Genomic DNA, 26,383 nt, shown 5'->3' on the forward strand with positions numbered 1-26,383 from the left:
CAGGTATTGCATCTCTGATTTTGAGGAGATCTCAACCGATTTGCGTTGACATAGAAGAATCATACAGCACAGAAGAAGACCATTTGCCCCATTGAGTCTGTGCCAGCTCTTTATAAAAGCTTTTCAGTTATTCTTACTTTTTCTCCATAAACCTGAAAATTATTTTCAAGTACATATATAAACACAAGTCTCTTTTGAAAGTTACCATTTCATCTGCTTCCACCATCTTTTCAACATTTGTTGCATTAAAATATTTCTTCCCATTCCACCACAGCCTTGGATTTATTTTTTGCCAATTATCTTAAATCTGTGTCTTTTGCTTACCAAGGACATTTAGATGTTATATACTAAAATGTAAGAAATATAGTTACATAGAATAGAGATCATAGAAATTTTGGGGAACCAGACAATGCTATGATTTAGACACTGGCCTTTAACTTCTTGGACCTAAGTTGAAATCCAGCCAAGGTTGATGATATGATAATCTATCTATAGAGCTGTTATATGAGATGAGCTTGGGCAATCTCAGTACTGTTTATAGTGGGTAGGGGCTATCAACTCAAAACTCCAATTCAACAGTAAGAGACAAAATCAATCAGATAGACCTGCTGTTGTCAGAAATGGAAGAAATGAATTGCTGGTAAGCCAGAGGATTGGGAAAGTTTAAAAAAAAACAACAAAAGATGACCAAAAAAAAGAGGGAGAAAATAAATTTTGAGGGTAAACTAGCAAGTAATATAAAAACAGATAGTAAAAGTTTCTTTAAATATATATAAAAAAGAGAGGCCAAAGTGAACATAGGCCTCTTAGAGAATGAGGCTGGGAAGATAATAATGGGGAACCAGAAAATGGCAGAGGAGTTGAATAAGTACTTTGCTTCAGTCTTCACAGTAGAAGATACTAATAGCATTCCAAAAATACTAAATAATCAAGGAGCAAAAAGGGGTGGGGGGGGGAGGTGTGGATGGAGGGAATAAATACAATAACTACTGCTAGAGAAAAAGTACTAGGGAAACTAGTGGGGCTAAAGGCCTGGACCTGATGAGTTGCATCTTGGGATATTAAAGGAAGTAGCTCCAGAGATAATGGATGCACTGGTAGTAATCTTCCAAGAATCCTTAGATTCTGGAAAAGTCCCAGAGGACTGGAGAAAGGCCAATGCAACGCCCTTATTCAAAAAGTGAGGGAGACAAAAAACAGTAGCTATAGGCCAGTTAGCTTAATATCTGTCATTGGGAAAATGTTGGAGTCTATTATAAAGGATGTAATAGCAGAGCATTTAGAAATATATAATCTAATCAAGCAGAGTCAGCATGACTTCATGAAGGGGAAATCATGCCTAACAAATTTATTAGAATTCCTTGAGGAGGCAACAAGCGGGGTAGATAAAGGGGAACCAGTAGATGTAATAACATTCTTTGGATGATTGAGATGGCTCCCACACAGATCTATCTAGTTTAAAATACTCCTCCTCGATTGGGTACCATGCCTTAAAAGGGCATTGGCAACCATGGACTTCCACTGGATCGGTCCATGATTATGCTTAGCAAACTACTGCATTGCCTTCTGCAGTGTGGCTGACTAGATCCTGTCAGATGGTCCCCCGAGCAGACTTTCAAAGTCATTTGGCAGAATGCCTCATCGCTACAACTTTCCAACAAGCACCAAGATGTAGCCTGGCTGGTGGTGAGAAAGGCCCTCCCCGTCAGATCCTCCCAACACACCAAGAGCATCACCCTCTCAGCACACTGCCCTCGAGGTGGCTGTGGTGGGGAAGAGACCATTGTTCACCTCCTTGTGGATTGTGCTTTTGCAAAGAAGGCCTGGAGAGAGATGTAGTGGTTTCTGTCAAGGTTCATCCCGAGCAGTTCTGTGACACAGGACTCTGTGCTCTACAGGCTATTCCCAGGGACACACACCGAGACAAACATCAACTACAGCTAGAGGATCATCAACTCGATGAAAGACACTCTTTGGTCTGCCTGAAACTTGCTGATCTTCCAGTGCAAAGAGTTGTCCCCAGCCCAGTGTTGCAGACTGGCACATTCCAAGATCCAGAACTACATGTTGAGGGATACACTAACGCTTGGGGCAGTCACCGCAAAAGGTCTAAGACCTTTCTGCCATAGTGCACCGAGGGGCTGGGAATTGTATAGACACCTTGGGCTGTATGACTCACAAGGAATGTATGCAGTGGATACTAAATGTATCATAATTGTATTGAAACACCTCAGAGTGCAACATGATCTCTGTCGATAACTTGAATACCATTGCGCTGTCTGACGGTCTGTAATGACCATATTGAAATGTATGCAATGTTCATTAATTGCATTGAAGCACCCCATGATCTATGTGGAAATTTTGAATATGATTGCAGTTTTTGTGATGGCCGTTTGGAAATGTTTTGTCATGTTCTTTCAGGTATTTTATGAATAAAGTATATTTTTGCAAAAAAAAACCCAGGAAATCTCCCACTCTTACTGCCAGCCATCAGGCCTACAGGGAGGATTTACAGGCTAATAGTCAACCTGTTTGGCCACATTATGAACACATCTTCCTTGGACATCAAGTCCTGAACTGGTGCTTGAAACCAAAGCTTCTGTCTCAGAGGTAGGAACACTACCGCTGCACCACAAAACTTTAAAATACCCCAGAGCCCATTACAACCATAAAATTACTTTATGTGGGTCAATATCCAAGGATAAATATGCAAGGTAATGTCAGCAATGTGCCTATATTACATATTTAATACAGATGACTATCCATAAATATCAACTATATGACCTTGAATAACATCAACTGTGTGGCTCTGGGAATGAGGAATTAACTCATACACTGTGATACATAAAAGTCAAATTTTGAAAACCAGTACATTGTGTGCTCTTGAAGATCTGAACTAATATAATTATCTAGCAGAAATAAATCTGGTAATTATCAATGATTGACCTTAAATTATTACATGTAAGTAACTAATGGGCAGCTTCTGAGTTGAATGAGCAAACAGGAATTAGTTTACAATTTACAAGCTCACCTACAATTTAGCTTTGTATAGTGTCCCTGGCTGGCAAAAGGACAAGCACATTGCAGGGTGCAGAGGAAGAAAAACAATTTGGAGGGGGAGAAAAGGGAAACCCACCACTGGATAGGAGAAGCACTTTGAGAAGGTATTAAAAAGTAGGGAGCAAGTCAGCAAAATGGAGGGATTTAGTAAGGAAAATTGCAGAGAACACGAGTATAGTGGCTGAAAGGGCAATATTGGGGTGAAGAAGGAAACAAGGGATAATCCAAAGGATCAGTAGGTATATATGGAGGAGATTGCAGAGGTACAGACTTAAAGGGAATTGAGAACAAGGACAAGAATCTTGGGGGTCAGTTCTCTGGGGCACATAGAGCCACTGGTGCTTGGAAAGGACAGGATGATGGGAAAGGTGGGGAGAGGGGGTTTGATTTGGCGAGAATGGGGGTGACAAATGCTGTAAATTGTAATTTGTTATATAATCTCTCAACATTTGAACCTCTGAAGCACCTGCAACGAATCGTTAGGGTGCAGAAGGAGGCCATTTGCCCCATCGTATGTGCACCAGCTCCCGGAATGAATGACTCACCTAATTCCATTCTCCCCAAAACCCTGCCCATTCTCTCCTTTCAAATAAAAACTTAAGAAATAGGAAGGCCATTCAGCCCCTCAAGCCTGCCCCGCCATTCAATAAGATCATGGCTGATCTGCCCTGGGCCTCAACTCCTTTCATGCCAGTTTGTCATAGCCCTCAACTCTCCGATAGTTCAAAATTCTATCTACCTTCCCTTTAAATACTTTCAGTGACCTAGCCTCTGCAACTCTCTGTGGTAGAGAATTCCAAACATTCACTACCCTCTGAGAGAAGAAATCCCTTCGCATCTCATTTATAAGAACAGTCTAATATTGACTGTGTAGATTGTGTTACCCATCAGCGTTATAGCAGGAAACATTTTATCAAAGAAATGATTAAACTTAAATTGTGCCAGGTGAACAAGAAGCTTTCTGTACAACACTTCGTGGATAACAGGGATGTGAGTTATGGGTGGGGCCAGGCGAATGTCTAATTAGGGTTGTCCTGTCAGTGAAGAAACAGTGGTTGTTGCTGACCGAGATTTACAGTGAGAGATACCATCTACAGGTCACTCATTGGGGATTGTCTCCCCGGTGCCTAGTATCAGGAGCAGCGTGATCACCACATTGTAGCCAAGAGGAGGGCGCAAGCTTAAGATGCACCCTTCCTGCGCGATGTGTGCGCCTCATCAGAGCGGGTAAACGCGGCGTAATTGACACGAAACTGGATTTCCATCTCTCTCTCTCTCACACACACACACACACACACACATTAAAAGAGAGTTAGTGTGTGCAATCCGTGCTGCCTGGCGTGAGACTGAAATGTCCTGACCGCTGAATGTATGCGGAACCGAGAGAGGGAGAGACCCGGCTGTTTTCTGGTTGTAAGCGTTGGAATGAGAGAGCAGTGGCGGAGAGACGCGGACTAACATGACAAAAGGACAGATCGAAGAATGTAACCTGGTAGGTTTGATCTCACTGGTTTAATCCTTCTTATCGAACTGTGTCACAACATAATAAACCAGTCGGACTCATTCAGTTAACCGACCATGGCAAACTGGAATAGTTCAAACCCCTCCTCTCAAAGCTAAAAATATTAGGAAGCGTCAAGTGTTTAAAATTCAACGGATTTTCTAAAATAACCGCCCCCCAATTCCCTGAGTTGGAAGTTTGGGATTCCAAGCCGACCTGGAAGCTCCTGATTTTGTATTGTCCATGCAGTTGCTCTCTCAGCTGAACTCTTGCACCCTCCCACCCACCCACCCCTGCAGGTAATACAGGACTTCAACATTCAGGTGGCTCTCTTCAGGGAATTGGTCATCTCCATCGGGAATGGCTCCTGTGACTCTCCGGCCGTCCGCAAGGAGATCAAAGCTGTCAGGTCCACCTGCAAAAATCTCGCCAAAAAATCCGACCAGGTCTGTTCGCCTCTATACAGGTAAGCGGAGCGCCAGCCCATCGACCAGTCTCATCCCCAAGACCTCTAGCCGTCAGGGCGGTGTTATCAGTTGCATCCTGAATTGGGGCAATTTATAGGAAATTGCACACCTGCTTCGTTGGCCGGATTTGGTCGTTCTGGGTGTGCAAGATCCAAGATAACACGCTTGAAGTGACCGGCTCATCGAATCAGTGTTTGGCGCATAAATCTGGTGCTCTTAAGAAGGTCATTTGGATTCTGAGTCAGGAAAACGGGCAGTCGAGCTGGCGAACACAGTCTTCCATCATTCTGGGTTCGGACCAAGAGTCAAATTGGACTCGAAATTCGGTTCCTCTCCCCAAAGATGCTGCCTGGCCTGCTGAATTTTTCCAGCACTTTCTGGTTTTATTTCAGATAACCAGCATCCGCAGTATTTTGCTTTCATTTTAGGTTCAGATGGGTCACTGGGTCCTTGTTGTCTGGAGATTCCACCCCCCGCCCCCGTGTGAAAAGTTTTTGTTTTTGTGACATTGGTTATCCAGTTGAAACGGCCAGTCTGACTCTAGACTTCCAGACTCAAGCCTTCATTTGCAAGTGAGGTGCATCAATGTCCTTTAAAGCCTTTTTTTCCCAGCCAAGGCAATGGTCTACACCACATACACCAGACCGAAATCGTCCCTATGCTTAGTAATGTGCTGTCACATACAGGGATCTTAGTGTAGATTATATTAACTGGGTGAGCTGGAGGTGATTTTGACTATTTTGAATGCAGAAATATCTTGATTGCTGTGTAATTTGTCTAAATGTAAGTCGCCATTGATCTGTGTGGTATTAGTGATTTTAGCAATAATTCTTCAATAATAATTGTTAACCTGAATTGCCTGACAGCCTCCAGTTGTTATTATATTACTGTGTTGTTGGGTTGGAGTAGTGTCAATGATTTCTGAAAACTGCTAGTCATAAACACTTTAACATTTATTCTAATGTATTCACAGATTATGGAGAACACTCTTACAAGCTTCTGACCATGCTTGCTTTTCTTCTACTTTCATTTTAGACTGTCCCAGAGTCTCATATCACACGTATGTATGTCGCTCCCTTCTATAACATCACAGAGTATTACAGTTAACCCTTTATAGGACTTAGTCTAACAAACTCCATTATACTACATCTCCCCTACCCGGGCCAAGTCTATGTTCAGATTTCAACGCTCTCTGATGTTCCTAGGAACCCAATGCTTCAGTTTCCTAATCATCTGAATATTTCAATGTTTTGAAGTCTCATAGGGAATGTAGCCTCTTTGTGCTCTCTTACCTAAATGTCATTTCTTTCTCTCTCCATGTTCTCTTCTCGTTCTCTCTTCCCTCTCCTGCCTCCAGTTTTTGTTTTGAGATTCTCACCTTCTCTTACGCTGAAAAGCATTGTGGTGTGTTTACCAGTCTAATGTATCTCATTCTTCTCTCGTTTGTAGGGAATAAGGCATTCTCATTCTACTGTTGCTCCTCTGGATGCTGTTGAACAGAATTTGAACTGGTAGATGGCTTGGGAACAACTGCCTCAGTGTCTTCTTTCATTTAAGACGATTGCAACCTCTCTGGTCTCTTTTTTCCACTCTGTTGCTCAATTGCAATCAAAGTTTCTCTGTTTCTCCTCCCTGTTCCATCTGCGCAATTTAAGATCTTGGTTGCGGCGATTTCTCCATTATATCTCCAAACCTTGAATGACCTCTGATTGAACCTGTTATCTCTGTTGAAGATCTGATAACATTCTTGCTCTGTGACAACTACCATAGTGTTTCATCTGTTTACTTTGGTGGGTTTCCTCTTTTTCTCAATCTCTCTCAAAGTCTGTGTTTTTGACCTGTGGCTTCAATATGTGTGGCAGGGTAGGAATCTGTCTGTAACCTTCTTCCCGTGACTAACTCACATGGACCAATCCATTCTGCAAGGGTGAGGATCTGTACCTCAAGAGCACTAGATGAAAATCCTCATTCTTTTTCAGTAATGCCTTTACAATTCTGACACCTCTCTTAGCTTTTCCATTAGCCTGAGGAAACCTCAGTGAACTTGACATCAAAATAATTCTGTAAACTCTTGAAACTCTATGTTCATAAATTTGGACTGTTATCTGATATCACAATATCAGGAATCCCATGGATTGCAAAACTTTCTTTCAAGGGCATTAACACTGCTTCTAATGTGTGCTCATGTAACTGTTCCACTTCAATTCATCTCCAGTGGTAATCTACTACTATTATGAACATTTTCCCTTCATGCTCATATATGTCCATTCCTATGTGTTTCCATGGCCTTGTACGAAAAGTTGATGGCATTAGTGATCCTTTTGATTCCCATGTGATTTGTATATGTGACACATCTGGATATCATTTCTTGTGACTTCAAAAGACCTGGCCACCAAACCGAATACCGTGTTTTGGCTCTGCACTTGATAATAACTAAATGCTCTTGATGTATGGGTTATAAGATTTCAAGCTTCGATGCTCTTTGGATTACTATTCTATCATCATATACCAGTAAATCACCGATCACTGTCAGATGTGCTCTCTGCTCGAAATATGGTCTCAAGAAAGGACTATGTGGTATGCATGTTGGCCATTCTCATCTGCTTACATTACTGGTCTGATTTTTGAGCCTGTTTGATTTCACTGAATCTTTGTGTTATTGCCAGTAATGTATGGACTATCATTTTAGCAAACTTGTTGGCTTCTTCCAGAAATTCAATATCATGTTGCTCTGGATTCTGTTTCATTGCGTGATAATGCATCTGCCTTGAACATATGAGTATCAAACCTCATCAGTCTTAATTTAAACCTTTGAACTCTTGATGGCATTCCTGCAAGCTCTTTTGAATTCAGTAATGTCCCTATCGTAATGTGAAGTCCTAAGATGTAATCATCAAATTTCTCGTGCCCACGTGACTGCTAATGATTACTGCATATCTCTTCTCTGTGTTTAATAAAGACCATGATGGCTAATAGACCGCACTTTCCATCTCTTTGTACCTGAAAAAAATACTGCATCCTATCCTGTAGAGGATGCGTCCACTGCTATTATTGCAGGTAATTCTGGATTGTAATGTGTTCTCTGATGACATCAACCTCTCCATAATTTTTTGAATTGTTTCTGATATGCTTCTTCCCAACACCATTCATTGTCTTGGTGTAACAACTGGCATGCTGGTTTGTTGAGATCTGCTAAGTTTTTTTTTAGAAATTTTGCCATTTGATTCATAATTCCCATAAAGCATTATAACTCTGTAATGTTCCTTGAAGCTGAAAATTCTTTTTTGACTCTGGTCTTTAGTGGATCAACCTTTATTCCTGCAGCACTCACTATGTGACCAAGAAATCTAATTGATGTCTGTGAAAACTTGCTGTTGGGTATCAAACCTGCCTCCTTTAGCCTTCCCAGTGCTGCTCTCACTCCCATGTCATGCTCAGCTTGAGTGGACCCATGTATCTACACATTATCCATGTGGCAAACAACTCCATGTAAGCCCTCTAAAAGATTAGTTCTTTGAAAGACCTCTGGTGCTGATGTTATTCCAAAGGATAGCCTGTTAAAACTGAATCTTTCAAATGGTGTTGTGAAAGTTGTGAGAAGCTTGGACTCCTCTTGTAGTGGTATTTGCCAGAATCCGTTATTAGTGTCTAATTCAGAGCAGTGAGCTCTTCCCTAATTTTGCTAAACTCTCATTTACTGATACCATTGGATGGACCTTTCTTTTCAGTTTTATTGAGTTGTGTAAGACGAACACATTCTTTGGAACCATATGGCTTCGGAGTCAGTACCATCCCTGAGCATCAACACATTGGTTTCTTTTCCTTGTCTTACTATTGAGTTGATCTCTTTCTTTACTTTTGGAAGTAAAAGGTGTGGAACCTTCCTTGGTGTATTGGTTTTGCTTCTGGTTTTAATGTTATACAATATGCTGTTTTTAGCTCTCCCAGCCCTGTAGACAACTTTGGGAATTCTGCTCTGAAGTCTGCTGATCAATCTTCACCATTCTTTATTTCTTCTACTCTGTGGATTAGATTCAATTCCATACATGCCTTTCTAATTTAAGTGAACAACTCTGATCCTGAGTTACCTATAGTACTTCAGTAATTACTTTCTCTCTCTGCTTTAAAGTAGCTGTTAATCCTCCCAGAGCCTTCAGCTCTGTTCCGCCTGGTCCATGTAGCTTTTTGTAGGATGGATGAACAGCTCTCTTGTTTAACCATGGTTCAGTCTGAAAGAACTGAAACTGCAGTTTGAGTATCCAATTTAAAGTATGTCCTGTGACCTCCTACCAGGATCTCTGCACAACAATTGTTTAATCTTTAATCTCCCCTAAGAAGGGTATCCCAATGCCCTGTGAATCTCCAACTTCATAGAATCTGTTTCTTTTTAAAATTTTTTCATTCTGAGTATTCTGCCCATTTTGCTACTGTGACATACTACCTGAAAATGCCTCATCTTTTTGCAGCAATAGCATTGTGTGTCTTTGGTGGGACATTTCCAACACCTGTACCTTTCTTCCCCGCACCAGCATTAGCTAGTCCGGCTACTGCCATTAATTGCTTTACATGCCGCACGTCTCTCGTTCTCTCCATTTTCTCTTTTTTACGTCTGACAGATTCAACTGTATCTGGTAGTTTGGGACTTGGGCTGTGTGTCTCTCTCTCTCTCCTCTGACTACCGATTGGTTTTGCCTCCTGATCTCTGCTTGCCTACCTAATTGAACCGCCTTTGCGTTAAGTCTTCCCAGGACTGCAAATTATCTGATAATGCATCATCAGCTATTCTGTCGTGAATTAGCTCCTCTTTCAGGTTACTTTACTCAGTCTTCTGCCAATTGGTACAAACCATTAATAAATGTATTCTTGCTGTCTCTCTGCTTTGAACTGAATCACACGGACCTGTTCTTGCTGAGATTGAAATATGTTTCCAATGCATCAGCGACTTCGGCACATGTGGCTTTACCCTCATTGATCCCCATGGTAACAAAAAGGCTCCACACAGCTGCCCATTGCATACAAAAGTGTACTGACCTGCTCATAGTCTGGCTTCACCATGAGATCTGATGCAGTGTGAAAAGGAGCAAATCTCTTGTACCACCTTGGCCACACTGCAGCCGATTTAGGCCCACAACTTTCTCAAAGCTCTCTGGTAGAGGTAGAGATGTTCCTAGCACCATCCTTTTACCGCTTGCCACCACATATCATTGCGTTGCTGGGTTGGAGTAGTTTCAATGATTTCTGAAGACTGCTAGCTATAAACACTTTAACATTTATTAACAAATTTACAGATTATGGAGAACACTATTACAAACTTCTAATCATGCTTGCTTTTCTTCTACTTTGACTTTAGACTCTCCAGTCACATGAGTGTATGTGATTCCCTTCCATGACATCATACACTATTACAGTTAACCCTTTGTGGGACTTGGTGTAACATACTCCATTATGCTACAAATACAGATAGCATTCTTCAGTACACGTCACTATGAATAAATATCCAAATACCATTCTGTACAGATGTACTTCCATTCTAATGTTCTACCAAGGTCTTGGAGTATAGACAATTTTTTTGTAATCAGTTGGGCAACAATAGTCTCTCCTAAAGAGGTTAGAAAAATGTGACTGGTATGTACTTTTGGTAAATGTAAGCAATGAACTTGTTTTGGAATAATGCCTAACACGTCCTCAGGATATCACAAAGTGCCTCACAGACAATGAAATAATCTTCAAGTGTAGCACTGAATTATTTGTCAATGTCCCACAAACAGCAAATGAGATGAATGACGAGATGGTGTATATTGTTGGCATTGGGTAATTGAAATGTAGAAACAGCCTAGATTCTTGGTTATTGACATAGAGTTGAATTCATTTGAGGTGAATGTCTAGACTTCAACAAAGAAGTTTAAGATGATTAATTTAGGTATAATTCCTGACAGCAGCTCAATAAAATGCTGGAAAGAAAAATCGAGGAGCAGCAGAATCAATAGGACAAACCTGAACAGTAAAAAAAAACCTTGATTCCAGCAGCGTAATGGTTGAGTTATACAGTCACCATTCACTTGCCAGCATGGTGAAATCCAGCCAGCACAAGACCACGCATTGGAACAGAATCACTTTACCACTGGATTCTCTGCTATATCACCTGGCCCATGACATGCTTAACCAAATTTAAACCAGTGTAAGTACTCTGCTTAATAGCTACACAAACCAAAATACTGTGGATGCTGGAAATCTGAAATAAAAACAGAAGAATGTTGGAAACACTCAGCAAGTCAGACACAGAATTTAGGTTTCAGGTTGATGGTCCTTCAAACTGAAGATAGGCCATCGGTCTGAAATGCTAATTCTGCATTTCTCCCTCTCTCCACAGATGCTGCCAGATCATCTAGATAATGGTTAGTTTGCACTTCTTAAGAAAGAAACAATTGCTAAAGTATTTACTATCCTGCTAGTGACTTCTCTGCAGTTATGGCAGGCAAATCATTGTCCCCTTTACTGGAACAGTGCTAATCGCTATACACTTGCTGAAAGCTCCATCTGTAAATGTTGAGTTATCCTGTAATGTTATAGTCACTCAGTGCTACCATCAAGATCTGAAACTGGCAGGTTTCTTTTCTCCACCCTACGCATATGTTAGGGGACCAGTTAGCTTAGATGGCTAGTGTATGGTTCAGAATAACGCCAGCAGTGTGGGTTCGATTCCCATTCTGGCTGAGGTAGACTCAGGACCTATTTCCTTGCCCTGTCTGAGAGTGGAAGGAAATGGCAAAAACTGCCATGGAAAATGGCTCAGGATGAAATATCAGCAGACAATGAGCCAAAGACCTGCCTTTGGGCAGAGCACGCATATCAGACATCAATGTGTTGCTTCGCAAACTTATTCTAAAGGGAGCAGTACTTTATGTGGGAGAGTGGGCAGAAGAAGAAGATGGCTGGTGTTTTCATTAGTAATAATTCCCCTGTTCTAGTTTTGGTTAAAAATCCAAATATCCTTTCTCTACTTCCAGGTCCTGTTTGCCATTGCGCCTAAATGCATAAACATAAAGACGGTGATGGGTCTTTCTTTGGACTATGAGTAATTTATTCCCCTTCTTTTCTGATCTAAACCTTTGAATTATCCCTGACATCTCTTGCCATTGTCTACTTCTATTTAGCTTTAACCATCTCTGTGCAGACGCATTCTGTCCTGCGCTTAAAAAAACTCATGCTTTCTTGAGCACTGTTAGTGGAAACACTGTTGTCAACATGCTGTTAATTCTGAAGTAAGATCTTCAGAAAATAAAGTAAAAAAGGAGTTGAAATAGTTGTTAAATTAGCATGAATAATTCTAAATTTGGAAATTATGCTTTTAAAAATTAGGACAACTTATTTCAATAAAATAAAATAGAAATAAATGTTTTTAGCATATAAAATCTAATACAAATATAACTAATATTATGTAACACTATTTTGATACAAATTATGACTTAAAATAAATTTAATTTTGATTCATAGACAGATACTAGAACATAAAGTAGACTTAGTTTTTGCTGGGAAGATGTGTCACATCTTCAAAAACTGGGAATTGCATTTACTGTACAATGGCAGTTAGTTAGCTGGTTAGATTTACATACAAACATACGATTTAGGAGCAGGAGTAGGCCACTCAGCCCCTCAAACCTGCTCCGCCATTCAATAAGATCATGGCTGATCTGAATGTAACCTCAACCCCACATTCCTGTCTACCCCCAATAACCTTTTGCCCCCTCGCCAATCAAGAATCTGTCTAGCATCCACTGTATTTTGCTTTTATATAAGAATCTATCTAGCTTTGCCTTAAAAATATTCAAAGACGCTGCTTCCACTGCCATTTGAGGAAGGTTGTTCCAAAGACCCACTACCCTTTGACAGAAAAAAATTTCTCCTCATCTCTGTCTTAAATGAGTGGTCCCTTATTTTTAAACAGTGACTCCTAATTATAGATTTTCCCATAAGAATAAACATTCTCTCCACATCCACCCTGTCAAGACCCCTCAGGATCTTAAAGGTTTTAACCAAGTTGCCTCTTACTCTTCTAAATTCCAGTGGATACAAGCCTAACCTGTCCAAACTTTCTTCATAAAACAACCCACCTATTCCCAGTATTAATATAGTAAACCTTCTCTGAACTGATTCTAATGCATTTACATCTTTACTGAATAGCCAATTCTATTGAAAGAAGATGTGCAATGACAAAGGGACATTATAAACAAAGAACTGTTGTAAGGATGTGCTGGGGTGTTAACTTGTTAATTAGATAACATGTCAGAATATGAAAGGTAGGAAATAAGGCAAAGGAAGAAATGTCACTGAGACCTGATGGTAAGTTATTGTCCCAAAGGCCTAACAATGAAAACAAGCAAGCCCAACAATATTAAAATGGCATTTTCCAAATAAACTTTAAAGTAGTTTGAAAAGTGATTAAGCTTTCTAAACAAGACCCGAAATATTTCCTTTTAAAATATGGCATATACATCAAATACATATTTATAGCTCACATGAAAGAATGGCTCTGAGCACTTGCAAGTATAATTCGCTGCATATAAGTGCCAGGCAATGACCACCTCCAACAAGAGAGAATCTAACCATTTCCCTTTGGCATTCAACGGCATTACCATCACTGAATTCCCCACTATCAACATCCTGCGGGTTACCATTGACCAGAAACTGAACTGGACCAGCCACATAAACACTGTGGCTACAAGGGCCTGTCAGAGTCTGGGAATCCTGTGGCGAGTAACTCACCTCCTGTCTCCCCAAAGCCTATTTACCATCTACAAGGCACAAGTCAGGAGTGTGATGGATGAGTGCAGCTCCAACAACACTCAAGAGGCTCAGCACCATCTAGGACAAAGCAGCCCGCTTTGATTGGCATCCCATCCACCACCTTAAACATTCACTCCCTCCACCATTGACACAGTGGCAACAGTATGTACCATCTACAAGATACTCTGCAGTAATTCACCAAGACTCCTTCGATAGCATCTTCCAAACCCATGGCCTCTATCACCTAGAAAGACAAGGGCAGCATATGTATGGGAACAACACTATCCTGATTTGGAACTATAATCACCGTTCCTTCACTGTCGCTGGGTCAAAATCTTGGAACTCCCTAACAGCACTGTGGGTGTACCTACACTACATGGACTGCAGTGGTTCAAGAAGTGGCTCACCACCACCTTCTTGAGGACAATTAGGGATGGGCAATAAGTGCTGGTCTAGCCAGTGATGCCCGCATCCCATGAATGAATAAATAAAAAAAACCTTTGCAAGGTGGAGAAATGGATACTGAGCAGCAGCTAATGGAATAGATGGTGGAATCCAGGGGTCAATGAGATAGATATTGTGGAGCAGGTCAATTCTACAAAAAGTACATTTTTTAAACTAGTGCACTTACGGGTCAAAGCCCATATTAGTTTTTACACTGTCAATGTCTTTTTTTATAATTGCAAGATATGACCTTCCTCATAATCTTGGACTAATTTCGTTCAGGAATCAAGGAAATCATTGCTGAGGACCTAATTTGTTACTGCTGTGTCTCAATTTTATATTTCAACAACGTATGAACAATTGATTCCAGTGAGTCCCAAACCTAGAAGTGGCTTAGGCCTCCTGATCATGACATTGGACAAGTGCCACAGACTCCAGAGCTCCCTTTTCATTCATTTTGGGTCCACATGATAATCTCCCACCCCCCTAACATTTTGTGTCTTCGATCAAAAGGAAACCATTGCTGCCTGCGCTAATAGTGACTGGATTTTCAAATCCCGTACGTCTAGAAAATTAAATCTCTGCATTTCTGCTTTAACAATTATCAGTAAAATATTTATATACAATACATATTGTTTGAAACACATTTCAGGGGAAAAGCGCATGACAAGACCATATGAAGAATGCATTTTTGATTTAACTGTTGCTGATTTTTTTGTGCTGAAATTTCTATAGTCTCGAAGATGAAAATTTGCAGCCTGGTATCTGCAGACTTCATTTGCTGTTTTATGGGTGTCTGGAGATGTTTATAACTGAAATGCTTAAATCAGCATACTTGATGGAATCTTTTCAACTTCGAAAAACAGGTATTTTTGAATTTACTGACATTCTTACAAATAGAAAATTGATTAGATTTCAAACTAATTGTGAAGAACTGAATATGTAAAGAAAAGTATCTAACTGCTGTTTGGAAACAGAATTTTATATGCTAGATAAACATTATCATCTTAGCAAAGGTATACCACTGGCTATATCATTGCACCTTGGGAATAAGGAGATTACCTGCGTTTATTCTGTTGTTCATATCGGTATGGAGGCTAAAGGCCTCACAACACAGCTTACCTTTAAAAGTGTGCAGAAAACAAAATTAAAAATAAATAAAATAAAACAAAACAAAGCTTTGGATTCTCTCTATTAAACGTTTCTGCAGTGGAACCCTCCACAGGTCCAAGGAAGGGATTCGTTTCAACAGGGATTGGATTTAATCAGATTGCAGCAGACTTGATAAAGCATCAGTGCAGATTCTGCAATTAGATGTTGCTATTTCAGTTTGTAAAGTGTACACAGCACAGTGTAAAGAATAAAGCATCTTCACAAGGTGCTGGACATCTGGTAGCAGAAAGGGTCATTGTACCAACACTATTCACATAAACCATTCTGATTTGATTTAACAAGTTTTTACAACATGGGAAGGAATTTCATTTTAAATAACTATCAATTGAAATAGTGAACCAAAGTATTATTTGATCTTAGAAATATAATTATAACTATGATCCTTTGACAGTACAGTAAATTTAAATAATTTTACACCTAGAACTTTGTAACCTTGCATGAAATTTGGTTCATGAGTTGATATTTATTTTGGGTGCACGAAGGACATAACAAGAAACAGAAAGGTGCACGTTGGGTGTGGGCAGGGTGATCACTATAAAGATGTTGAATGAATCTGACCATGGTATTTGGTGGGAGCAAAAATCAACTGAGAGAAGTTCTTCTAAGATGCAAGTGAATGAGCCAGAGATTTTTCAATTGACTCCAATAATATTGTTTCATTGTGATGTGAACAATCATTGACAAGTCTACATGCAATGGCCAATTCTATAAATGACATGGTATTGGAAAATACTCCAGTGGCAAGGAAAATACAGTATAAAGATATTTATCATACCAACTTTTTTTATACAGAATTGTGAGGTGCAGCTGTCCTATTTCTGGCATAACTCTTGTCTGTTACGGTTCCAACCTTACAGATGACTGTCAATGCAGCTACACCTCGCCGATGTTCCATAGGCTGAGTTTTGATATGTGATTGCAAGGCCATCTCTGTAAAATCCATGGTCCACATGGCTTTGGATTATGTCATGTCCAAATGAAGAAGACAGGTTTCCTTTGTATCATGCTAAATTTAATATTCATGACTGAATGGATATAAATTTTCTAGAGCACAATGTTGGCAAAATTGGCAAGTTGTATAGAACCCATTCTTCTACTAATTTTCAAAATGTTTTCACTATTTGTTAGTTTTGGTATTATTCAGACATGATTCCAAAGCCAAGGAACCGAATCTCTGTGACTGGAGAGACTCAAGTGTACATATTGGAGAATAGTTCACAACAAAGCATCTTTCCTAACTTTATCATGCTCTTATTAACTATTGAGGGTAGAATGTCATTTGTCCCTTCACTCTCCAGTTTTTGTTCATACTTACTGACAATCACAGTTTACCTTAAGATGGTGAATTAATCATTGGCGAAGAGGAGGAATAAAATGAGGCTAATCACTTGACCCTGATGGCCTCTTACATAAATGTACATTCAGGATCTTATCACAACCCTTATGATTGACTACGTGTGGTGAACACAATCTGTTCACATAGGGAGCTATGCTTCCCTCTCTAACCACTTCTTCAATTATTTGTACAGCATCTTTCCTTCAGATGGTGTAAGCTAATTCCAATAAATAGCTGTTTAGTTGGGGTGTTGCACTTTAAAGCATTGAAAGAGATTTTCTCAGCATCAACTTAAATATTTTTCCCCTAACTCCTACCTGGAATGAAAGTTCCAGGTCATAACATTATACTTAAGTACTTCTAGGATTAGTTATGCCATACAGCCAAGCCTTTGCTATAATATTCCTTTCCAGATGCCAAACATGGGCTGCTTCAATGCAGAAAAATTAGTGTACATAGTTGCCATTTCGTGTTTTTTTTTAATTCAAAATTAGGTAAATTTATTGTAAGAATTGGACGTTTATAGAATGCAGGAATCTTTCTTAGTTCAAGATTGTAGACCAAAGTTCTGAAACTACTGCACTTGTGCATTCTTCATGAACATCTTTAAATGGAATAAACCCTCAGTCCTAAAAGGAAAACCATTCACTCAACCCACATAAAGGTTCCCTAAAGTTCACATTCTTCAGAAATGCTGTGGTAAAACAGAGATGGAATCCAAGGCAGTTAAAGGCAAATTATTTGGTTACCTGAACTTTTTAAACATTTAAGAAAACAATATAAATTAAACTCCTAAGTTTAAAAAAAAAAGTGAGACTAAATTAAAACAAGATTAAATCAACTAATTTTGTTAAAACATTGTCAAGTTTGAAGAAATGGTAATTATTTTGCTGGGTTTGTTTTAGAGACCCAGAAATGACCTATTTGAACAAGTTTAAACCCCCACTCCTGTTCTAATTGATAATCTGAAACTGTAATTTTAAATTTAAATAGTAGACTTTAGGAAGTACTGAAAATGATCATGTTTTTCCCTCATGTGGTGAACTCTTTTTACTTCCACATTAGTTTAAATGAGCTGGACCGCCTGGTGTTACTGGAGGGAAGCAGATGCTTGCTTGGAATTTTTTCCCAATACAAGGGAAGGTTGACTATTCTCTCCTTTCCCCTCAAAAAGAAAATAAATTGGCTACTCAATTTTTTTTTTTAAAAACAAGAACAGATTTACAAGTGAACACTTTCGAAATCCATCGTATAAAAACATGCCACTCCACCTGAAAATAATATGGCTATCTGGTCGCTAAAACTAGCTTGCTACTTTTGAGAAACTATTATATAGAACATTTCCTAAAGACCATTATATTCCAGGATATTAACTTAAATTCGAACTGATCCTGACTAGGTTTACAGAAATGAAACAATACCTTCAAAACGTATTGTACACAGGTCCAAAAATTATTTCAAACCCTATTATCATAAATAACAATTCAAAAGGAAATGTGAGAATCAATGAAAAGTAATGCCGCCCTCCAAATGATGAGCAAATATCGGATGTAGATTCAGAACCACTTTAGAGCTTGTCAAATTGGAAAACTCAACTTGTGGCATTTTCTTTTCCACCTTCCGATTTTGCGAAAGACATTTGGAGGTGACACTGTACAGCAGTTGTTGAATGTCAACAAGTAGTCACTAGTTTGCTGATGAGTAGGTCTTTATGTGAGCTCCTGGAGGTAATTGGGAGATCTAGTTAGTGATAAATGTTTAGTGGGTATTGTCTCCAGGTGGAGATTGAATCACCTGGTTGAGACCAGTACTGGTCATCAAAGGAGAGTGAACAAAGGGCACCATTGTTTAGCTTCTTTGTTCCTGGATTTGTTCCTGGAAGGTATTTGAAAGATAGTACAATACTAATAGTCAGTTCAGGGTGTTATTTGGCAAGAGGCCAGGCATGATATCATGTGCCAAGCTGCAGAGTTTTTTTGTGGTATTGGGAACTTAATGAGAGAAATCCATCTACAAAATGGGCTGGAGCAGAAAAGTAATATACGAGTGAGGCACTTTAGTAAAAAGAGGCTTGCAAGGGTGAAAGCACTGCAACTTTTTTTCTAATGCTGTTATTAGAAATAGCCTTGTCTTACTTTAAAGTTCAGCCTTTTGAGTATGTTCCAACCTTTTTTTGGGGAAAAATATACGTTATTCATAAAATATCTGAAAGAACATTACAAAACATTTCAAAATGACCATCACAAAAAATGCAATCATATTCAAGTTTTCCACATATACCATGAGGTGCTTCAATACAATCAATGAACATTACAGACATTTCAACATGGTCATTACAAACAGTCAGACAGTGCAATGGTATTTAAGTTATCTACATATATCATGTTGCACTCTGAGTGCTTCAATACAACTGTGATACATGTAATATTCAGTGCATACATTCAATGTAAGTAATGCAATGTAATGCAGCCTGAGGGGTCAATACAATTCCCAGCCCCTCAGTGCACTATGGCTGAAAGGTCTTAGACAGTGACCTTTCCCCATTGGGCCTTTGTGGCGACTGCCCCAAGCTTTAGTGCATCCCTCAGCATGTAGTCCTGGATCTTGGAATGTGCCAGTCTGCAACACTTGGTCAGGGACAACTCCTTGCTCTGGAAGACTAACAAGTTTCGGGCAGACCAAAGAGTGTTTTTCACCAAGTTGATGATCCTCCAGCTGCAGTTGATGTTTGTCTCGGTGTGTATCTCTGGGAACAGCCCATAGAGCAGAGTCCTATGTCACAGAACTGCTCGACAAAAACCACTGCATCTCTCTCCAGACCTTCTTTGCAAAGGCACAATCCACAAGGAGGTGAACAATGGTCTCGTCCCAACCACAGCCACCTCGAGGGCAATGTGCAGAGTGGTTGAGGCTCCTGGCGTGTTGGAAGGATCTGATGGGGAGGGCCTTTCTCAGCACAAGCCAAGCTATGTCTTGGTGCTTCATGGAAAGTTCTGGCGATGAGGCATTCTGCCAAATGACTTTGACAGTCTGCTCGGGGATCCATCCCACAGGATCCACCCTCTCCTTTTCCCGCAGGGCCTCTAGGATGATACTTGCCAACCACTGCCTGATGGACTTGTGGTCAAGGCTGTTTCTCTGTATAAATTTTTCCACGAGGGACAGGTGGTCCGGCACGGTCCAACTACTTGGAGCATTCCACGGCAGCATGGCCAGACCCATCCTGCGCAACACCGTGGACAGGTAGAACCTCAGCACGTGGTGACACTTGGTGTTTGCATACTGAGGGTCTACGCAGCTTGATGTGAACACATCTCATCCTGCTCCACAGAGCGGACTCTGGACCAGAAGATGATCTTGGAGGCCTCTGAGGCAAAGAGCGAGGCTTGCTGTCTCTTCACCTCTTGACATCGAACCCCATCAATTGCAGCTGGAGCAGGTTCTACATGTTTTTCTGGAGTGGAGACATTTCTGTTCCTTTCTAGCTTTCTGGACACCTTTGAGGATGAAAAGCCTCTTGATGTTCTCCTTGATCGCTTCCCACCTGTGTGTCAGGTACTCGACGAGATGTTTCACAGTTCTCCAACCTTTGTAATCCCTCAAGTTCCTCAATGTTCTCTGGGTTCAGCAGTTGCACATTCAGCTTCCATGCCCCCCTGCCCACCCTCTGGTCTTCCATGCTCCAATCATTTGAATACCTGTTTCAATTTCATTTCTTTACACGAGTAGGGAAGAGCGCCTAAATGACCCAGATATGCAAATGAAGACCACTTTTGGGAAATGGGGGCTTCCAGCTCCAGCTTTAAACTTCACAGATTGGGAGAACTGGGAAAGAGATGAAATAGAAACAGGAAATGCCGGAACAACTCAGCAGGTCAGGCAGTATCTTACGGAGAGAAAGAGAGTTAACGTTTGGGGTCCTGATGACCCTTCATCAGAACTCATTTCTTTTATTTCAGATTTCCAGCATTTTGCTTTTTCATTACTGGAAAAGGCTGTTCTGACTGGTAGCTTTAGACCAATGAGGGAGCAAGTTTTTTTTTGCACCATTCAGGCATCATGGCCAAGAATTGAAGCCTGGGAACTTTAAAGAGCTGCAGTTAGAGTTGAAGCTCCCAAGGGTTTTTGGTGTTTTGTGTGCCTTGGAGGTTTTGTACATGAGGACTTGTATTTTTTTCATGTTGTAGGGAGTTTAGATTTTTTTTGGTGCATGGGGCTATTTGAATTTTCTGTATATGGAGAAGTCTGATTCTGATGTAATCATATGGGGCCTATTCACATGTGACATACGTGTCAAATGTCAAGTTGCAAAAAAAAAAAACGGTCATCCTTACCATGCATCACTGATCCACAGCAATACCTAGCATTTAACACAAGTGTGTATATTGGGTAAAATTCTGCAGTCGGCAACATTGGTTCAAATTAATAAATGAACAGCATCCAACTGTGCACGATTTATTATTTGTCAGTCAGTCATTGAGAAGCTGACAATAATAGTGGACACGTTGACATGGAGAGAGAGAAAAGAGCAAAAATGCAAGTGTGCAGCAAACAGCTCACAGGAAGGTAACAGCCCACATTTAGATATAGCCATTGAATGACATTTATCAGAATGAAATGGGAAGGTAAGATTTATGTTTTGTAACCGAGAAGTCAAAACGGAATGCGGTGAGGGGTAATCCTTAGAAACAGACAGCTGGAGGAGCTTCAGGTTATATTTAGAACAAAAAGATGCCTGTGTGTTGAAAGAAGAATTATAGAGTTTTGGTTTCAAAGTCATGTTTTGTAATTACCACTGTTTGGAGCAGCTGTTAGTTCCTACTGTGTCCTGAAATACTGAACCACGACAGAGTGGAAGGAATACAGAAGAACATGTGAAAATGGACAGGAATGAAAGTAGGCTGGCTGTTCTGGGAAAGGAGAAAACACCTGGAATAAGATATTGGGATAAATAGAAAACCCAGGCTGGAATGTTGAGGTTGGCAGACGGGTGCGGTCAACAGGCCCAGGAGAGGCTGGGAAACGGCCCACCACCAGTGATTGGTTCCCCCCCCCACCCCCCACCCCAGCGCGATTTCACGCTGGCGGGCCCAGTGTGAAACACGGCTCCTCACTGGTCAGGAAAGGGCGGCCGGGGTGGGGAGGGAGTGGGGGGGGCGGGGGGGTGGGGGGGGGGCTGTAGGCCGCCAAGTCCAATGGTACCCGGCGGCTGGTTTAGAAACAGCCCAGGCGGCCCCTGTAAGGCTGTCACATCTTCAACGTTTAAATAATGGAGTCGAGTGCGGCTGGACACGGCGGGCTGGGGGGGGCGGAGGTACAGGTCGGGTGGGCATTCGCCCCCTCCCCCCCTCCCCCCCTCTCTCTCTCTCCCCCTCCCCTCTTTTCAGATGAGTCGCAGTCCTCCTGGAGGCAGTGGCTGCCAGGAGGGACACCACCACCTTCTCAAGGGCAACTAGGGATGGGCAATAAATGCTGGCCCAGCCAGCGACGCCCACATCCCCTGAATGAATGATTTAAAAAAAACAAATCAATGCTCCTCTGTTCTTTCAGGAGAAGACAAGCCATAACCAATTGGAGAGGTCACGGACAGGTGGAGGCCCCACCCAAACTGCTGCTGCTCACCAGGTTCGAGCAGGATGCCCTTGAGCTGGGGAGCTGCACCTGCAAGCGGGTGTGGAGTGGTGGGGGGTGCAAGATGAAGGTAAGAGCGCAGTGCACAGAGGAGGGAGTTTCAGATTGTGCAACCATTCTAGTGCAGCCTCTTCATTGATGGGTAGCCCGAACCTGGAGTCCCCATTGATCATTGAAAGACAAGGGCACCGTGATGCAGATCTCTGTTGCCTCACCAGGGTGCCTGGCATGCACAGTGACAGAGTGATGACTTTAACTAATGACATGTCCTTGTTCTCCCCTAGATTCGCCAGCACGTACTCGCTCTCTGGCACCCGAAGGGCCACCCCTGTTGCCAGAGGACCACCTGGCTTCATTTACACCTGTGCCACCCCCGCTGTATGAACCAGGCACAAGCACAGATACCAGCACCTCGGTGGGCATTAGATCAGTGGCTAGAATGTTGGTGCACATTGGTGAGAGCACTTCACACTTGCTTGAGGTACAGGCGGAGGCAGAGATTGCCCAGGGCGTCGGCAGTTGAAGGCAGATGATGGGCCTCTGGAGTCACCCATTAGGCGGCAGATACTGGATGTCCAGCAAGAGGTGCTGGAGCATCCGGAGGACATCCACGAGGATCTGCGTGCCGTGGTCTCTGTTGTGGAGGAGACCATGCGGAGCACGAGCACTGCGTTGACACTCATAGCCAAGCACACTGCCTCCTCCATTGATTGAGTGGTAACTCTCATGGAGAGGCAGCTCCAGGTATGGAATGAGGGTTTCCTGGGGCTGTGCCTGGACCTGCAAGGCCTCACACAGGCAATGACCTTATGTGGTCAGTGTCCATGTGGGGGATGGATGAGGCACCCAGTATCCCAGCCTGTCTGTCAGTGGTGAGCAGGGAAATCCAGAGCAACCTCACATTGAGGCACAAGCTGCTTGTTGTCTCTGCGGGCTCCTCTCAGGGCGCTCTGGATGACGGCAGCAGCTCCTCCAAAACTCCGTCAGTGACTGTGGCATCTGATGAGGCTGCGATGACTGGGGAGATGCAGCTGTGGCTCTGGCCATTCCCTCCCAGGCGGGGCCAGCACAGGCTCCACTAACTAGAGGACGACTGCTAAGGCTGTCAAGGCCAGTCAGCAGGCTGTCTCCAATGCCGGTGCCAATGAGAGGGAGGAGGGCAGGGCACCAAGAGCACAAGAAGGACAGTTCATGAGTGATTTTCTGTTCATTTATGTTTGGTTTATGTGTCTGCCGGTGTGGATATCAACACCAGTAATGGTAATGCCATTATGCTTTCAATTTGACGATAACATTAAATTTGCTTTGGTTCTGATGGCCTGAGTGTGCTTCACCTTTTTTCTTTCTGGTGCAGGGTACGCCAGTGTGTAATGCTGGATGTGAGTGGCTGGATACTTTATTGCAAAGGCATTGAGCGGGCTTTGGGTGCAAATGAAAGAGTCATTTCAGACTCCGAGATGGAAGCGGATCTTTCGTAGCCTAGTTGAAGGAGCGTTGGATCAAGGCATCCTTGGTCTACCTGCTTCCCTAGAGGTTACCGAGGTCTGCCTGCACACCCTCAGCATTCCCTTCACGGTGTTCCTCTTCCTACTCATCACTGGGTTCATCATCTGTGGCCTGTGTATGTCAAGATCCTCTTCCTCCAGTGGGTACATCCTTGCCAGTGCCAGATTGTGGAGAGCACAGCATAAACCACTTTCAGTGACACCCACTTTGGGGGATACTGTAGCATACCCCCAGAATGGTCTAGGCATCAGGAGTGCATCTTAAGAAGGCCTATGGTCCTCTCTACCACTCCCCTTGTGGAGGCATGACTCCTATTATATGCTGCTCTGACTCTCTTCTTAGGTGGTGGAGAGGTGTGATGAGCCATCTCTTCAATGGATAGAACTTATCACCCAGCAGCCATCCATCCAGCCGGGCTGGAGCACTGAAGAGCCTCAGCACCTGGGACTGTCTTAGGATATAAGCACCATGGGAACAGCCAGGGTACCTTGCACAGACTTGCAGAATCTGCATCCTGTGGTCACACTATCTGCACAATCATGGACCTTCATCAACAGGAAGGGATTCCACTCCTCGGCTGACCCGCTGGTGCCTTGATGGCCACATGTGTGCAGTCAATTGCACCCTGGATGCAGGGGAACCCAGCAATCGCTGTAAATCCTCTGGATCACTCAGCCTGGCTGACCTCGTCTGTATGGTAAAGAGCAAAGATCAGGACCCGCTTGAACAGAGCTTCAGTCACCAGCTTGATACAATTGTAGACAGCTGATTGGGAGACTTTCCACAGATCCCCCCCTGACCCCTGGAGGTTTAGAGGTTGAGGGCCACTGCGGGCATGGGGTGTCCACCCACAGTCAGAGTTGATTTCAGTCGAATCATCTGACAGATGGAGGTCACGGTCTCCCTTGAGAGGCAGAGCCCCTGTTGGCATTGCACTTCAGACAGAGTTAGCTGCATCGCCGCCTGTAAACCCTGGCAAAGGATAGTAGCACCTTCGGCAGCCCCTTCCACCTTGGATTTCCTCTGGCCCTGCGCCCCTTGTGCCTGCATCTGTCATCCCAGAGGTCCCTCCGCTGGAGGCTGCATTGAGACACCTGGCCTCCTCTCCCTTCTGCTCCTCTCTTCCTCCTCCTCAGTGAAGGTGCCACCAGCAGAGACCACAATCCCCATTACCAGGGTGAGGGAAGGCTGTCTGGTACCTGGAAGGGTCCACACGGCCTAAATCCCCCAGGGGCCTTGGAGATACTGATAAATCCTGAAATGAAGCCTGAAAATGCTAAGAATAAAGCCCCGAACAGAGATGAAGCTGCCATATACCAATAAGCAACCAGCAGCAAATTATCTACCAAACTTCTCACGACTCACACTGGCAATGCTGCTGACTTTTTTTATCCCGCCTGTGGATGAGGTTTTTGAAAATGTCGGCTGGCCTCCTGCCCGTTTTGCCCGTGTGACGAGCGTGAAATCGCACAGGCAACGAAAGATCAGTTTCATTTGTCTTTTTAATGGCCTTAACTGGCCTCTTAATTATAGCGGGTGCAGTTCCAGCACCTGCCGAGTGAAATACCATGCAAGTACGCTCACCTGATGTCATCGCGCGCTACTCTATGCTCGAGCACGTCAGGCATGAGCCTGCATGCCAAGCAAAAAATTATCCCCCAAGTGTGGGAGAGGCATGAGTAAAAGAACACCTTAAATGGGACAGAAGTATTCGGAGGTTGTGATCACTAGTGTACGCACCAGTTTTAAGCTAATTTCACTTGAAATCCATGGTGCATGTACAAATATAGTTAACTGAAAAATGAATAGACCTTATGAATATGACCAAGTACTTGTTAAATCATAAAGGTTGCAAGCAAAGTCAGAAGTTGCAGGGTGAGCTCAATGACATACTGATAAGAGGGGGATCATTATCCCTTAAAAAATTACACTTTCACCATTGGCAAAATCATCTTCATCTTGGATTGGAAAAGGTGGAATGATGCAACAGTTCTGATGATGATAGAGCACCGAGCACAGCTTCAGACAAATGAGTGTATGTGCATGCACAGACATATGTTTAATGGAGAAAGCCAAAATGAATGAATGAATAAAGAAGTTAGTTTGAAATGGTTTAAACAAAAACGTCTCAAATATTTTCATAAACAACAATACAAAATGCCACTACTTGATTTTTTTTGAAGCCTGTAATTTTTTTTTAAAAAGTATTCTTCCTTTTCAGAACAAATCATTTGTCCTGCTTCTGGAATTCTCTGTGAAAGAGAAGAGGAACATTCACAGGCCCCATTTCTGGAAGATGTCACCTGCTCATCGTCTTCACAAGAGTTGGACATGTTGGCATGTCACTTAGATACAGCGCTGGAAATTGAATCCACAGAAAGGTAAGCTCTTTGGACTTTACATTTTGCCATGATGTTACAATATTTCATACATCTAGTAATATTAATTATTTTTCATACAAGTGCAGATAAGGACAGTTAA

The 26,383-nt window shown here is 42.2% G+C and overlaps 1 protein-coding gene across 1 annotated transcript in view; it reads left to right on the forward strand.

The window, feature by feature from the left end:
• Positions 1-4,445: 4,445 nt before the first annotated feature.
• LOC121270044 (regulator of G-protein signaling 7-binding protein-like) overlaps positions 4,446-26,383 on the forward strand; it is a 33,674-nt gene continuing 11,736 nt past the window's right edge. The window contains exons 1-4 of the mRNA XM_041175366.1: positions 4,446-4,552; positions 4,861-5,027; positions 14,992-15,122; positions 26,124-26,283. Of these exons, the coding sequence (XP_041031300.1) occupies positions 4,520-4,552; positions 4,861-5,027; positions 14,992-15,122; positions 26,124-26,283 (491 nt within the window). The 5' untranslated portion in view covers positions 4,446-4,519. The remainder of the gene's footprint in view (positions 4,553-4,860; positions 5,028-14,991; positions 15,123-26,123; positions 26,284-26,383) is intronic.

Source organism: Carcharodon carcharias, chromosome 26 (assembly GCF_017639515.1).
Source record: "Carcharodon carcharias isolate sCarCar2 chromosome 26, sCarCar2.pri, whole genome shotgun sequence".
Taxonomy (NCBI): domain Eukaryota; kingdom Metazoa; phylum Chordata; class Chondrichthyes; order Lamniformes; family Lamnidae; genus Carcharodon; species Carcharodon carcharias.